The 14,314-nt window shown below is 42.2% G+C and overlaps 1 protein-coding gene across 6 annotated transcripts in view; it reads left to right on the top strand.

Annotated features, from left to right (window-relative positions):
* The window catches only part of EML6 (EMAP like 6), a 262,431-nt gene that overhangs the window by 116,612 nt on the left and 131,505 nt on the right, over window positions 1-14,314 (top strand). For 5 of the 6 annotated variants that reach the window (XR_004273049.1, XM_032292107.1, XM_032292109.1 and 2 more), the window contains exons 5-6: window positions 3,747-3,932; window positions 5,522-5,657. Coding sequence is in view for 4 of the 6 variants with exons in the window: in XM_032292107.1 (XP_032147998.1) it covers window positions 3,747-3,932; window positions 5,522-5,657 (322 nt within the window). In the remaining 2 variants the exon portion in view is untranslated. The other variant, XM_032292111.1, reaches the window with a different exon arrangement.

The following is a 14,314-nucleotide window of genomic DNA, read 5'->3' as shown; positions in this document are numbered from 1 at the left end:
CTCTCTCTCTCTCTCTCTCTCTCTCTCTCTCTCTCTCTCTCTCTCTCGTGTGTGTGTGTGTGTGTGTGTGTGTGTGTGTGTGTGTATAGACAGATCACTACCCCCTGAATTTCAGATAATTTCATTAAACAGTATGGAACCCACTAGGGGCCCAGTGTTAATTTCTTTCCTCATTTTCTAGGATCACCAAAATAATGGCAGAGATGAGATTTAAGTTCAGCCTCTGGCTCCTTCTATAGAGTGCTTTCCACTGAGAAATTATTTCTTACGTGAGCTATCTTGCCTTAACTTTTTTCTAAAAGAAAACCCTATATTTATTGGGTTCGAACTAGATTTGCTGCTTAATTGGTAGAATTCTCCAGATTCCTTCCTATCTCTCTCTATCCTTGGTTAACTCCAACTTTTAAATTGGCAAATTCTAAAAGCAGAAAAGCAGAGACAAATAAAATTCTGAAACTATTTGAAAACAAGAAGAGCTGCTTATCCTGTTTAAATTTAATTGTCTTAGCAGATTTGGACATTTTTTCTAACCAAATAAAAACATTTTTACCTCAAATTGAAGAATCTTCAATGTCTACCTAGAAATAGTTTATTAATTTTGTTTAGAAATAAATATAATACATTAAAGCAGGCCTCAACAAATTATTTTTGCTCTTCCTATTCTCTGTATTCAATTACCAGGACTCCTCTACCTTTTTTCCCCCAAAAACATACCTGAACATTCAATGATTCCAGTTATAAATTGAGACCATCCTGGCCAACATGAGGAAACTTCATCTCTACTAAAATACAGAATTATTTATACTTGCATCTGAAATTTGTGCAGCTAGGGTGAATCCTTTTCGGCTTTGCAAATCTCCTATGTTTTGGCAAATAGACAAATTACAATTATCTGAAATGAATGCTTGAAAAACAGTAACAGTTGAGCATCAGCCATTTCATTAGTTTTATAGCAAATGAACCTACCAGGTTTGTGAATACTGTTGAGCCGTCTCTGGTCAGAGACAGAAGGGACTTTGGGGACTACCTAGCGCTAGATGAAATCAAGGTACCTGCCAGTTCTAACAAAGTTTGCATTACAGTATGGGGTAGAGACTGGAGAAAATAAACAAGGTCTCCTCATTTGATGTGGGTTTAATGATGCATTGCTACCCTAAACTGCCACTGTTTTCCAAGTAGGAAATGCCTCTCAGAAAGAGATAATATTTCAGGTATGTGCCATTTTCTGCAGAAAATACTATACTTTTTAGGGAATCATTTGCCTATTTGGAATGTTTCATGTAGGCCTTATACCATCTGATCTGGTGACTTGTCAAAAAACTTATGTAGATCAAGTCTGCAGATAATGGCCTCTGTTTTTCGTGACTGTCTAGAAATGTTCAGATATTTCAGGCCAGGGGTATACATCCAAAAGTAAAGGACACAATAATTACTCTTTTAATTGTTATGCAGGAGGAGATACAATGAAAAAGGGGAATGAGTACCTTAAGCATTGCCATGAGCAGCAAGTTCTTTGGCATGTTTATTCAACCAGTAATCATTTAATAGTTTGTTCAGGTTCAGAGTTACAAGTTAAATGTTTTCCAAAGCTTATACCTAACTAGCTTTTTCCTAGATCTCTTTATTCTTTATTTTAAAAAAAACTTTATTACAGGTACATGCTACCACACCAGGCTAATTATTTTTGTAGAGAGGGGGTCTTGCCATGTTGGCCAGGCTGGTCTCTAACTCCTGGGCTCAAGTGATCCTCCTGCCTTGGCCTCCCAAAGTGCTGGCATTACAGGTGGGAGCCACTGTACCTGGCTGCTTTATTCTTTCAATATATACTTTAACACCTTTTCATTAATAATAATACCCAAAGAAATGAGTGACCAGAGCTGATACCTTTTTCTGAGTAGAGAGTCCCATATTGAGCCTTCATTGCATATCTGCCCTTCTTTCCTTCTAAGGCATCCCCCTACCCCCAGTCCCCTCTCACGCACACACAGGACAGGCCCCCCACCCCTAACTGCCTGAATCCTGGCCATCTTGGTGGTATAGCCATCCCAGAACTCTTTCCTCCAGTACCCAACTACTCTGAGAGGACCATGGTTTTTCCTCTCCTGCAGGTGCAAAATAGTAGGGTTGTTAGTAATTTACTCCTACCCACCACATTCCTGCCACATGTATTCATCTCATCCTGTTCCTGTGAATCCAGATGCGGTTTCTTCCTCACCGCTGATCCAAATCCAAATCCTACTTTTGTTCATTCTGTTCAATTCAACTTAGTTCTCTACCTTTGAATTTCCTTGCTACCGGGGTACAGTCTGAATATGCTACCTTAAAATTATCTCATTGTTTCATTTGTCTCTGCATTAGATTCAAAGTTGTCAAGGCAAAGATAAAACTTTGAATATTTTTCTAACCGCATCGAACCCTTACCTTCAGTGACCTACTTCTGTTTGCTTTTCCTCCCTTCCAAATGGAGATGACAGTACTGTCCACTTTAGGATCAAATAGGGTCAAACAGCATATGCAAGTAGCCTTTATAAACTGAGAGCGGGGCTATTTCAAGGGCAGTGAGGTTATTCTAGTTGATACATTAAAACTATGTCAATGTTTTGGGAGGCCAAAGGGGGTGGATCACCTGAGGTCAGGAGTTCAAGACTACCCAACACAGTGAAACGCCATCTCTACTAAGAATATAAAAAATTAGCTGGGTGTGGTGGCGCATGGCTGTAGTCCTAACTACTCAGGAGTCGGAGGCAAGAGAATCGCTTGAACGTGGGAGACGGAGGTTGCAGTGAGCTGAGATGATGCCACTGTACTCTAGCCTGGGCAGCAGAGTGAGACTCTGTCTCAAAAAAAAAAAAATTGCCGAAGTTTTATGTGTACAGTTTGCTGCAGGATGGACACATTTTATGCAACTTAACACTGAAAAGTCCAGTCAATTATTTGGCTATATGGAAATATACTTGGAAACATTTCTAAGTAACATTTCTGCAATGAAGATTTATAACATTTAAAGTTAGAAATTATTCCCAGATACAGGTACACAAAAAATACCTAGATGGGAGGCCGAGGTGGGCAGATTACTTGAGGCCAGGAGTTCGAGACCAGTCTGGCCAACATGGAGAAACCCTTCCTCTACTACAAAAACAAAAATTAGCTGAGCTTGGTGGCACAGTCCGATAATCTCAGCTACTCAGGAGGCTGATACACAAGAATCACTTGACCGTAGGAGGTGGAGGTTGCATTGAGCTAAGATTGCACCACTGCATTCCAGTCTGGGCGACGAAGTGAGACTCTCTCAAAAAAAAAAGAAAAAAATATCTACATAGTATATCAACTGCTAACCAGAAGTTATAGACCATCACAATTTTCCTTTTTACTGTATACTTATCTGTTTCTAAACCTCTCTACAATAAACTATACTAGTTTTATAACTTGACAAAAAATTAAGCGAAAACATGATTCATCCACTATATTCCAACTCTGAGAACACTGTCTTCTATTAAATCACCATTAAACAGTGAGCAAAGCTTTGAAATTTGAAAGTTTTTAAAAGTATTGTTATAGGTTTTTCTCATGTTTCTAGTAATTAGCTAAAATTTTTGTGGTTCTCTGTTACAACAAAGCAAATTAACTTACTTGTGCCTAGCTTGATTAGAGCAAATTACGTAGAATGCACTGAAGCATAAATAAACACCAATGCAATACATCAGAATACTCTATCTTGGGGATCTATTTTATCACTTACATTCTAGTTTTGGACACTGTGTGGAAATGCCCTGACTGCAAAAAGAGGGATATTTGGCAAAACGGGGGATCTTCAGACCATCCTTTGCCTTGCATGTGCCAAAGAAGACATCACCTACTCTGGTGCTTTAAATGGTGACATCTATGTCTGGAAAGGGCTCAATTTAGTCTGCACCATTCAAGGAGCGCATAGTGTGAGTATTACCACGTGGAAATCTATGGGTGATTTACTAAATAAGGTAAGACCACGAATCCCTCCCTGTATTTTTCCCTTGTTGCTTTAGAATCAGAGGACCCTGATGAACACTCCCCACTCGTGACAACTTCCTAAATTATATTTGCTCACTTAAAGGAAAATATATTTCAAAAGCATATAAAGTGATTAGCCCTCACCTTAATTATTGATTGATTTGTGTTAATCATCCACAGTAGTTTGACAGAATATTAGAACTAGTTAATCATCAGATTCATCTTATAGGTACTTCTCAAATTTCAGTATGCCCATCACTTTCTGGGGGATCATGCTAAAATGCAGATTCTGGCTCCATAGGTCTGGGATGAGGTCACTGCAGCTCATCAATGGCCCATAATTTGAACAGGAAAGGTGTAGATAATTATTACTCTTACATTAGTTGGTAAGGTAGATTTTCCTCATTCTTCATGTTGAGGTTCAGTGTCTTACCTCCACATCAGTGTCATGAACTCTTAAGATACAGTCAGAAACCATCGATAACCACATACCTTCGGGCGGTCTGCTCTGTAAAAACAAGGACAAACTTCTTACCACTCTGCTCTCTTTTGACACATACGAAAATGTCAACACAAGACTGTTGTATCTACAGATGATGAAATTGTCCCTACAAATGGGAAGATGATGTAAAAGGTAAAGCCTATCATAGTGAATGGAAATTGGGTAAAGATGTTATTGGAAACAAACCTTTAGCTTGTCACCTCCAGATTGATTCCCTATACCTTTAATATCAGGAAGAGTTTAAGCAACTCTTAGAAAGAGCTATGACATTTCAGATCTTTCACTGTATGTTGCAGACGAATTTTCTTAGCTTTACTAATTACGAAACAGCTCTTAAGAGGTCAGTATTTGTCCTCATTCATAAAAGCAGCTGCCTTAGTAACCTAATTTTTCTTTTTATACTGCATCTTATGTCAACATTATATTCTTGCAGCACTTTTGAACAAACCAAATTAAGTATTTTCCTGTGGAAGAGCATCTTTAAATTATAAAACTGTTTCCCATGTGAAAAAAAAAATCTTCAAATGATGCTTAACAAGCTAACACAAATGCTATTTACATTTTCAATTAGGTTCAAGTGGTACCTTTGTGAGCTCACTGAGGTACATTTCAGGCACTTTTGTGCCTATAAAAGTGTTTGTTTCTAGCCTCATATCTCTAGTTAATTGTTTTAGGCAGCAACTTACATGAGACACCTCCATAGTTGTCTTTTCTCTAAGGCGACTTATCACATAAAAGAATTTATGATTCCCATATCTGCATTAATTATATTTTTTAATTAAAAAAATAAACTGCCATCTTTTTCGTAGTGGTAAAAGAGCACTTGAACTAGTTTGCTTTATTACATTTTTTTAATGTAGCTGAGATGAACAGTATTATGAATGGCTTCTTGGTCCATTGTCAGCATTTCAACAGAGAACAAGGCGGTTATATTTTTGTTTTTGCCTTGTTATGTTTTAAAATCTACATTCAACTGTATTCATTGTACTTAGGATGGTTGCAGCATTGAGTATTACCTATTTTAATCAACAGGCTGGAATCTTTAGCATGTATGTGTGTGAAGAAGGCTTTGCCACTGGTGGGCGAGATGGGTGTATACGACTATGGGACACTGATTTCAAATCAATAACCAAAATTGATCTCAGGGAGACAGAACAAGGATATAAAGGTAATATATTTATTAAGCTTACCTGTAACTCGGGATGTGAAATACATTATGAAGTTCTATATTCATATTTATTTCTCTGTACCCTATTTTTAAAAGGCAGTTGATGTAAATGTATTGAAGATCAAAACTATGTTAAAAGTAAATGGATGTCCTTTTTCCTAATTTACACAAATGCAGCTGTATGAACCAGCAATGCTATAGCCAAAATAAGCATTCTGATGAAATTGCTGAGGTTTCAGGCGATGGGATTGTCAGTAACAAGGCTGAGAAGTTCTGGACAAGTTGGTTACCATAAAAGCAAATGTGCCCAGCCTCTGAAAACAAATGAGAGGATAAATAAGACCAGTTATTTTTTAAAAATAGCGTTAAAGTAGTAGATGCTATAGTAGGGATTAAGAGCAGGGGCTCAGAGTCACATGGCATGAGTTCAAATTTGTTTTACCTGTCAGAGAGTTAAGAAATTGAATGTCAGCCTCAAACTCAGGGCATCTATTTCCCCATCTGTAAAATGGAGATAATACTAGCACCACCTCCCATAGTTGCATGAGGATTAACTATACTTGCAAAATGCTTAGAATGAGGACTAAATACACTTGCAAAGTACACTTAGCACTCAAATGGTTAGCTATTCTCACAGTATATAGGGTGTATATATCAGAATACAATACATCTTTTAAAATTCTCCTAATAGGCCCGTTACCTTTTGGCACATAAAGAGTTTGTGGCTGAGAGAGATTAAATAGGAAAACGTAAATCGGAAAGACAAGCGGAAGTCCTAGCGCTGCTAACACGCTACGCACAGGTTGGGAGGTTCTGTTGGCTCCCATAGGTGCGCTCCTGCAGCCAGTGCCGGGGCAGGGGGATGCAGGACTGTGAGCCATGGGGTCTGCAGGATGATAACTTACCCATTGTTCTTGTGCAGGGGAGTTTTTCAGTGCTGAGGTGAGGGAGAACTTTCCTGAGCATCTTTTAAAGAAGACCCTGTGACATCAGGCTCAAAGTCCTCAACAGGCCTGAAACGAGCTGTTTCTCATGGGTTGTTCCTCATGAAGCCCCTTGCTGGTGTAACCTAATGGCGGTGCTGCCACAGAGGGTTGTTCCATAGTTCAAATGACGTGGCAGTGTGCAGTGCTCTCTGCCGGCCTTGAGTAGATTTCAGAGAACTGGGAGATGATAGCGCAAACTGCGTATCCTTCAGGCCATCCTTAAGTAGTGTTGTTTGCAGTAAAACTTTTCTAACAGTTGAGCAACAGGGAAGTAAGCTGGATATTGTACTTCCTGTTAATACCTGGAGACCAGCTGCTGTAGGTATCTGTGAAATACAAAAATGTACATTTAAGTCAACAAATCCAGGGCTGGACTGTTGTCTTCTCATTGGAGGCTCAGGATGCTGGTGTGCATACATTTCTGAGTACTCAGCACAGAGGGTGGCATGGGAAGTTGTAGAATTTGGTGTCTGCCTCCATGTAGGGACAAGGAGATGATCAAAGTCCTTAACTTCTCTGCCATAGAGTATGGGCCAGTGAAACTTGATCCAGAAAAAAATATATCAAACAGATACAAGCAGGCAGGTACCCATAAGAGCAATGTGTTTTTTAAAAAAATGCACAGTAGCCAAAAATGTTTGACCCTGAACCATGAAACTTCTTGATATATCTTTCAAGGTAAACCAGAACCCAAAACATGTACTTTGAGAGCAGAGTCAACTTACCAGGTAGCATTAGTGACCATAAATTGCCTAAACATGGGGGAGCGCCAACCAGAATTGATGGCTCTTTTTTGACAGTCACTCCATTTAACACATCCAAAACTTGTATCACATAATTAAGGCATAAATTTTAAAGCATGGGGATCAGGGAAGAAGCCATGGGTTTACCCTGCCTGTGCTTTTCTGCCCAATACTGAGTCCTTGAGCCAGACTCTCTTGGGAGAGAGTTCAGGGACCAGTCCTGAATGAGGATCTCTGTAACCAGGTGTTGTACTGATGACATCAACCTCACAGCCAACTCCCATTCACAGAGTCAGGACAGTCAGGGATGCCCTCCATCGTACATCAGTCTGAGATTCCCGCCCCACCCTTGCCAAGATGAAAGCAGATCTGGGTGGTACACAGTGGTCATTGGGAACCTGAAACTTGCCTGCACCTTGTGGGATGTGCCCTGTGCTGCCTGGGCTTGGCGTTTATCAGGGTTTGGCATGCATTTTAGATGGCTTACTAATAAGGCAGTAGCCAGCGTTTTGTGGGGACAGACTGCTTTTAAAGGATGGTATAGATTGTGTTACAGAGTCCAAGAGAGTCATGAGAGAGGGGCTGGGGGCTGGGACAGAGCTCCTAGGAGAGTGAAGAGGGCACTGCTCGGCAGGCCGGCCCCACAGTGTGGATGTTCCAGATGACATCTTCACTTTTAGAATTGCTGCTGACTACCAGTACTCTGAACTGCTTTAGTATTTTACTTTAAACTGATCACATATCTTTTTAAAACTTCTCTTTAAACTTAGTAATATTTGTGAAATGAGTTTAATATGCTGGGGTTTAATTTTTGCCCGTGGAGCACTCACCTAAAATTATTCATTCCCTCAAACCACCTTGGGCAACAGTATCACTAAAGGCCACTGTGTATCATCAAGCATCAAAAGAGATGTTGGCCTTCATTCCAGCCCTCAGTGAAAAAACAGTATACATGTAAGATCAAAAGAAGAAATGCCTCCTGGTTTGAATTACTGGTAACAACCAAAGTCTGGCCCACCCATTGCTCCCAGCTCAGGAAGTTCTTGAGCCTGTGTGGACAGGGCCATGTGAGGAAACTTGCTGTGAATCGCCCTCTATGGGACTCTGTCGCACTCAGCCAGGCCTCAGTGCTGTCATTCCACTGAAGCAAGGAAGGAAGGAGGATGTTGAGTTCCAGAGCTACTTTCCACAGCTCGGAATAGGGGGAGACTCTCAGAACTGGCCCTCCTGTGGTCTCGGAGGCCAGCTGCCTGGGCCATCCTGTGATGTGACAGCCTCTCGTGGAGGAGTGCCCAAAGCCAAAGTGAGGTAGAAGACCCAGCACAAGTATAGGAATTAAAATACATAGGATTTGAGCAGATAAATACATAGGATTTGAGCCTATTTCAGCCAGGAAGCTATTTACTTCCCCTTCAGCGAGGCAATACCATAGCCTTAGTCCTTTGAACATTAGCAGAGAGCTGAGCAAAGAAGAGGGAAGGAAAAGGGAAGGAAAGAGGGTGGGAAAAGAACAAAAGCAGAGTAGACAGAAGATGGTCAGGTGTTCTCCTCACCCCCTGCCGCTCCCTCCTCGCTTCCCTCAAAGAAGGCTCGGCCTTCTGCTCCACTTCTCTTTGACTGTATATTTGAAAGGAACAGATTTGGTCAGAGCAGTGTTCGACTTCCTTGTCCTCAGTTTGGACATGAAGCTTCCTCGGTCTGAGTTTGGACATAACAGTTTTATTTTATAAGAACTATCTTGATATAAATGAGCTTTCTTCTGTATTTTTGCTATTTGTAAAACAGTGACACTCAAATTTATTTCAATGGAAATACAGTGATTTCTCATCTTATTCAAACAGCCAAATAGTTTTCTAAACAAATTTAGCAAGAGAATTAATCATGGCCATGGCCCAGTTCCCATGACATGGTATAGATAATTTCCTATGTTCTATAAAAGTATTAGTGAAAATTAAGAAATTGCTGCTCCCTAGTGTTGAGGAATCTGAGGGTATTACCTAGTGTGCTACCTGTAAAGACTTCTCTTACTCCTCCTGTAGACATCTGGAAGATTTACAGAGTGAATCTGACAATTTCCAAGTTGTTTAATGCAAATCTTTGTAAGATTTGCATATATTTGTGTCTTCGAATAACTATTAACTGTTAACCATCCAAAAGTTTTAAAATGAGCTAAGATGGATACTAACCTCAGCAAAAAATGATATGGCTTTATAATAAAGTGACATTTTTAATCAATTCTCATACATCTTTGTAGTAGCTTGAGCTATTTAGGACACTTGACTTCCAGTAAAAACAATTAACCCCACTTTAGGTTGACCATCAGTCAGCTTGGAGATGGGTCAATTCACATCAAAAAGAATTGGTTAGGGTCAGATCTGACTCTGGGGGCTCCCTCCCTTCTCCCCAAGGCTTAGTCAGAGAAAATCCTCCTCACATGAGGAAGAGGCCCATCCCTCAGTGAAGGGAATTGTAGTGTTTTCTTCGCATCAGTGACTTGTGTATCTTTTGTGAGTTACTGGATTTTTGCTGACTGGGTACAAACAAGTTTCTCTAGCAACACATATCTACTTCACCTAGGATCCTTCATCTGCAATTCTGATAAGCCAAAAAGTTCAGAATACGGGAAGATTTTTAAAATAACTAATTTGGCAGCAAAACTTGACCTGATATAAGGCTGTTGGGTGTCTTTATACATTTCATTATAGAAATAGGTAATTTCAAGGTGCTGCCCCAGTTCCTGCTGGATATATTACAAGTCCAGAATGCAAATTTTTCTGAATGCCAAAATGCATCTGGCACCATAGGATTTCAGCTGTATGGGATGGTTGTCCTCCAATTAGACATCTTAGTGAATGTAAAATTATGGAATTTTCAAGCTGAGAGAGACCCTGGATGTAAGCGTAAATGGGGGGACCTCTCTCGCTTCATGGATGAGTAGAATGAGGCCCAGGGTCATTCGCATCAAGCTAATTGTAGGCTGAGGGCACTCACTCATACCTCACACCAGCCTTTATGACTGCATGCTGAGTGTGATTACTTTTAAAACACGTTGATGATCTGGGTAAAATAATGAAGCTTAAATAGCTTGTAGTGGCGGCAAGAAAAGCCAAAATGAATTCTTAAAGTCCATCAACCAAAATGAATTACTTCTAGACTAATAAAACACTTTAATGGTTGTCAATGATTCTGTCTAAAGGAATCCAGTAATTATTCACAAAATATAAGATGTATTATTATTTGTCCTCTCAATAAACATCTGTTAAACATCCAAGTGCCAGACACGTGCCTAGGAACGGAGTAGGAAGCTCTGAAAAGTAGACTTGAGTCAGGATTACATGTGGGGGAGGTAGGGGGAGATGTGTGGTTTTTTTGTTTTGTTTCGTTTTTTTAACTGCCATCACACATTATGGCGCTGTCTTGTGGACTACACACTCCAAATCCAGAAAGATCCTGCGTTAGGTGAATCACTGAGCAAGAATTGGAGGCTGAAGTTGCAGGACACAAGATGCCCTGCTTAGACTTGTCACCATCTCCACTGCCCTTTCCTGGTCTGGGCCGCCACCATCTTTCAAACAGATACTGCAGTTGCTTTGTAACTTACCTACCTGCTTCAACTGCCATCCTCTGCACAGCAGCTAGGATGTTTGAACTTTATGTGAGCCAGATCACATTATTGCTTTCCTCAAAACCCTGCAGTGATTCACTTTACCCAGAGTCAGTCCTTATGGCAGCCCAGCACCCCTCCCCGTTGCTCTGTTTTGCCCTGGCTGTTTTTTCCCCTCTGCCCTCCCAGTCTTCTCCCTGTGCCTGTGACACACTTGCCTAGAATCTGCATGACTACTTCCCTCCTCTCCTGCAAACCTTTGCTCAAATAAAGCCTGTCCTGATGACCACTTCTAGAATTGTAGCTCATTCTGCCTCCAAATCCTTGTCTCCCAGGTCCACCTTTCACCTTGTAACTTACAGTATAATTTCTGTGTTACGTTCTTGGCTGTTGTCTGTTTCCACAAGGGTGAGGATCTTTGTTCACTGATGCCTCCCACCCATTAAGGATGTGCCTGGTGTGTGCTGGAGTCCTGGAAGTAGCTGTCAGGTGAATGAAGAGTGTGTCATGGGGCTGGAGTGTGGAGTCTTGTGGAGGAGTGCAAGTGACAAGGATGTGGAAGGAGGAACAGATAACTTGGTTTCTTTGTGTCAGCCGGTGGCATGCAAGCTTGCACTCCAAGGGCCAGCTATAGGAGGCCTGGGAGGTTTAGGGAGTCATATGATATGGTCAGATCTCCAGTTAGTTCTGCCAGAGAGCAGACTGGGGCGGGATAGGATCAGAGGTAGGAGCCCAGGTTATTCTTCCCACTGTTTGTGTAAATTACTGAGTTTATTCCTTAGAGTACAGTGATGGTCACATACTGTAGCAGCTCTCACCCAGGAGTGATTTTTGGATATTTGGCTTTGTCTGGAGACAGTTTTCATTGTCACAACTACAGGGTTGTTACTGGCATATGTGGATAGAGGCCAGGGATGCTGCTAAAGTATTAGAATGGACAGGATAACCCCACAGCAAAGAATTACCCGGCCCCAAATGTTGACAGTGTTGTTCGCAAGAACCCTTGCAGAGAACATCCAAAAGACAAACTCTCAAACCTGAGAACACCCTTGTTTACATGGCAAAATAAGCATATCCTATTCTCCAGTCTTGCAGGTGGCTCCATTACTCACCTCTTGCCTCTGTCGCCGCTCTCCCTGTGTGCCTACGGTTTTTCTTTGGGCATGCCCTTCAGCCTCACTGTTCTGCTGAGAAGGTGGAGGAACACTGCAGAGGCATGTGGCACAGAAGCTAGAAACAGATTTGCAGCCAGGAGACGCGGTGGCGTTGTGTGCTTGGGTTCCACATGTGTCAGATAGAGGGCCGCCAGCCTGGCTTGCTATGTAGTAATTCTGCTGTAAATACCCCTCCTGAGCCAGCCTTATGTAAAAGCTAGCCTGGGTGGGTTCCCTTCCCGGGTGGGAGACCATGGGCTTGGCTGTGTGCTCTGATGTCTCACTAGGCTTTGTGGATCTTTCACAGTTCCTGTGGCTATACGATTTTGGATCCTGTGAAGTGGGTTTTGAAATAAGCAGAGATTTTGTAAAAAGAAACCTTCCCTATGAATCCTGCTGGAGATTCTCAGGCAGGGAGCCTTTGTGAGCACGTCATAGGCAGTCCGCACTGAGGGTGACCTGCAGCCCCAGCCCTGCAACTGACTTTGCCGTTCAGGGCCAGCGCTGAATGCCCACTCTGTGGTGCATACTCTATGCACAGGATTCCACTTAATCCTCAGACTCCCCTAGGGGTCCCCTGGCAGGGAGGCTTCTCAGGCCAAGGTCTGGGTGGTCACACAGGGCCCGTGCTCAGAAGGGCCCTGCGGTTGGTTACGTGCTTTGCTGTCACTTCCTTGGAATTCTTAATCAGTTCTTAGCAAGGGGCCCCACACTTCTGTTTTGTACTGGGCTCCGAAATCATCTGTGAATCCTGGGGAGATGCATGTCTTCCCTCCTGCATTTCTTTCACATTTCCAAACTCCATCCCCAGCGTTACCCTTAGAACATCAGAAACCCCTGCGAGGCTCAGAGCTCCTGTGCCCAGGCTCCAGGCTCCCTAGGTGACCTCAGCCACCCCCTCCTGAGGGGCTGCAAGGGCAGGGTGCTTTGAAGGTCTCTGCTGTCTTTTCCACACCCTCTCCCAATACTCCCTTTTAAGTCTGGGTGAAGTTACTCTTTCTCTCCCTCTTGCTCTTACTACCTTTACTGCTCTCACTCAAGGCACTCCTTGGTATTGCATCCTTAATGAGGTTACGTTTACAGGAGACAGCCATGACCTTGGCTTGTTTTATCTTTGGTACCATGTCCTGGGCATACATTCACAGAGATGGGAAATAACTTTGTGGGGAAGGGTATTAACTCCACACTTGAACTGCCTGAAGCCTCATTTTTTTTTCCCTATTGCTTGCTTGCTCTGTGACTTTAGGCAAGTAATACAAACTTTCTATGCTGTTATTTCCTCATCGGTTCGCCGCATATTTACTGGCCCCATCGAGGGCCTGGTGCTGTCCCTGGCATTAATGATCATGCTGCCTCCTGAGCACTCATGGGCACTGGTGGGCACAGGGCTCGGTCATGTCGGTGAGGGTCCTTACTGCCCACCTGCAGGGCTTGCTTGTTTGACTCAAAGTTGACTTTGCAGAAGTTCTACTGTCTTTTTAGCCATTTGCTTATCTTCCTTAGGCTTTCTGATCCAGTGGGATAGAGTTTGCTAGCATGCAACTGAAGAACCACTGTGTTAGAATCAACTGAGACCAGCCAGGCATTCTGAATTTTCAACAGTCTGACTTGTGAGAACATACTAGCCGGAGAAAGGCTTGAGCAGGCAGTGGTTCTCAGCCCTGGGGAGATATTCTTGCTCCACTCCAGACCAACTGGGAGGAGTCTCCAGAAGGGGCGCAAGCGTCGATATCTTTTAAATGCTCTCTCTGTAGAAGCTGGTGCAGAGTAAGAGTTGGGAACAAAATGCCTGGCTCTTTACCATATTAGGCCTTGGAACACAGGATTTAAGAACACTGTTAAGTACAAGCCTCTCTCTACTTTCAGCTTTCCCCTCTTGGGCCAAATAATTAGGAGAAAAAGCCATTTTCTTTCTTGAATGGTTTATAATCTGTGTGTGTTGGAACATAGCCTTTTCCTCTGCGAGTTTGCAGTGCTAGCACATCAAACTTATAGGAAATGACAAAAACCAAGTTGTAACACAGGGCAAAGTAACTAAGAAACTCTAGGAAAGGCCCACGGGCACTTGTTCATAGCCCCTGGCACTGACGCCTTACGGGGCTCGGATGTGACCATACATATAGCAAGTTGTTCTGTGCTAAGGTGTGAACTTAATAAAAAGATCCTGCAA

The sequence above is a fragment of the Sapajus apella genome, unplaced genomic scaffold, assembly GCF_009761245.1.
Source record: "Sapajus apella isolate SASKATOON/1434 unplaced genomic scaffold, GSC_monkey_1.0 scaffold26, whole genome shotgun sequence".
Classification (NCBI taxonomy): domain Eukaryota; kingdom Metazoa; phylum Chordata; class Mammalia; order Primates; family Cebidae; genus Sapajus; species Sapajus apella.
Note: the sequence above shows the minus strand (reverse complement) of the source record. Positions and strands in the feature narration are given on the sequence as shown.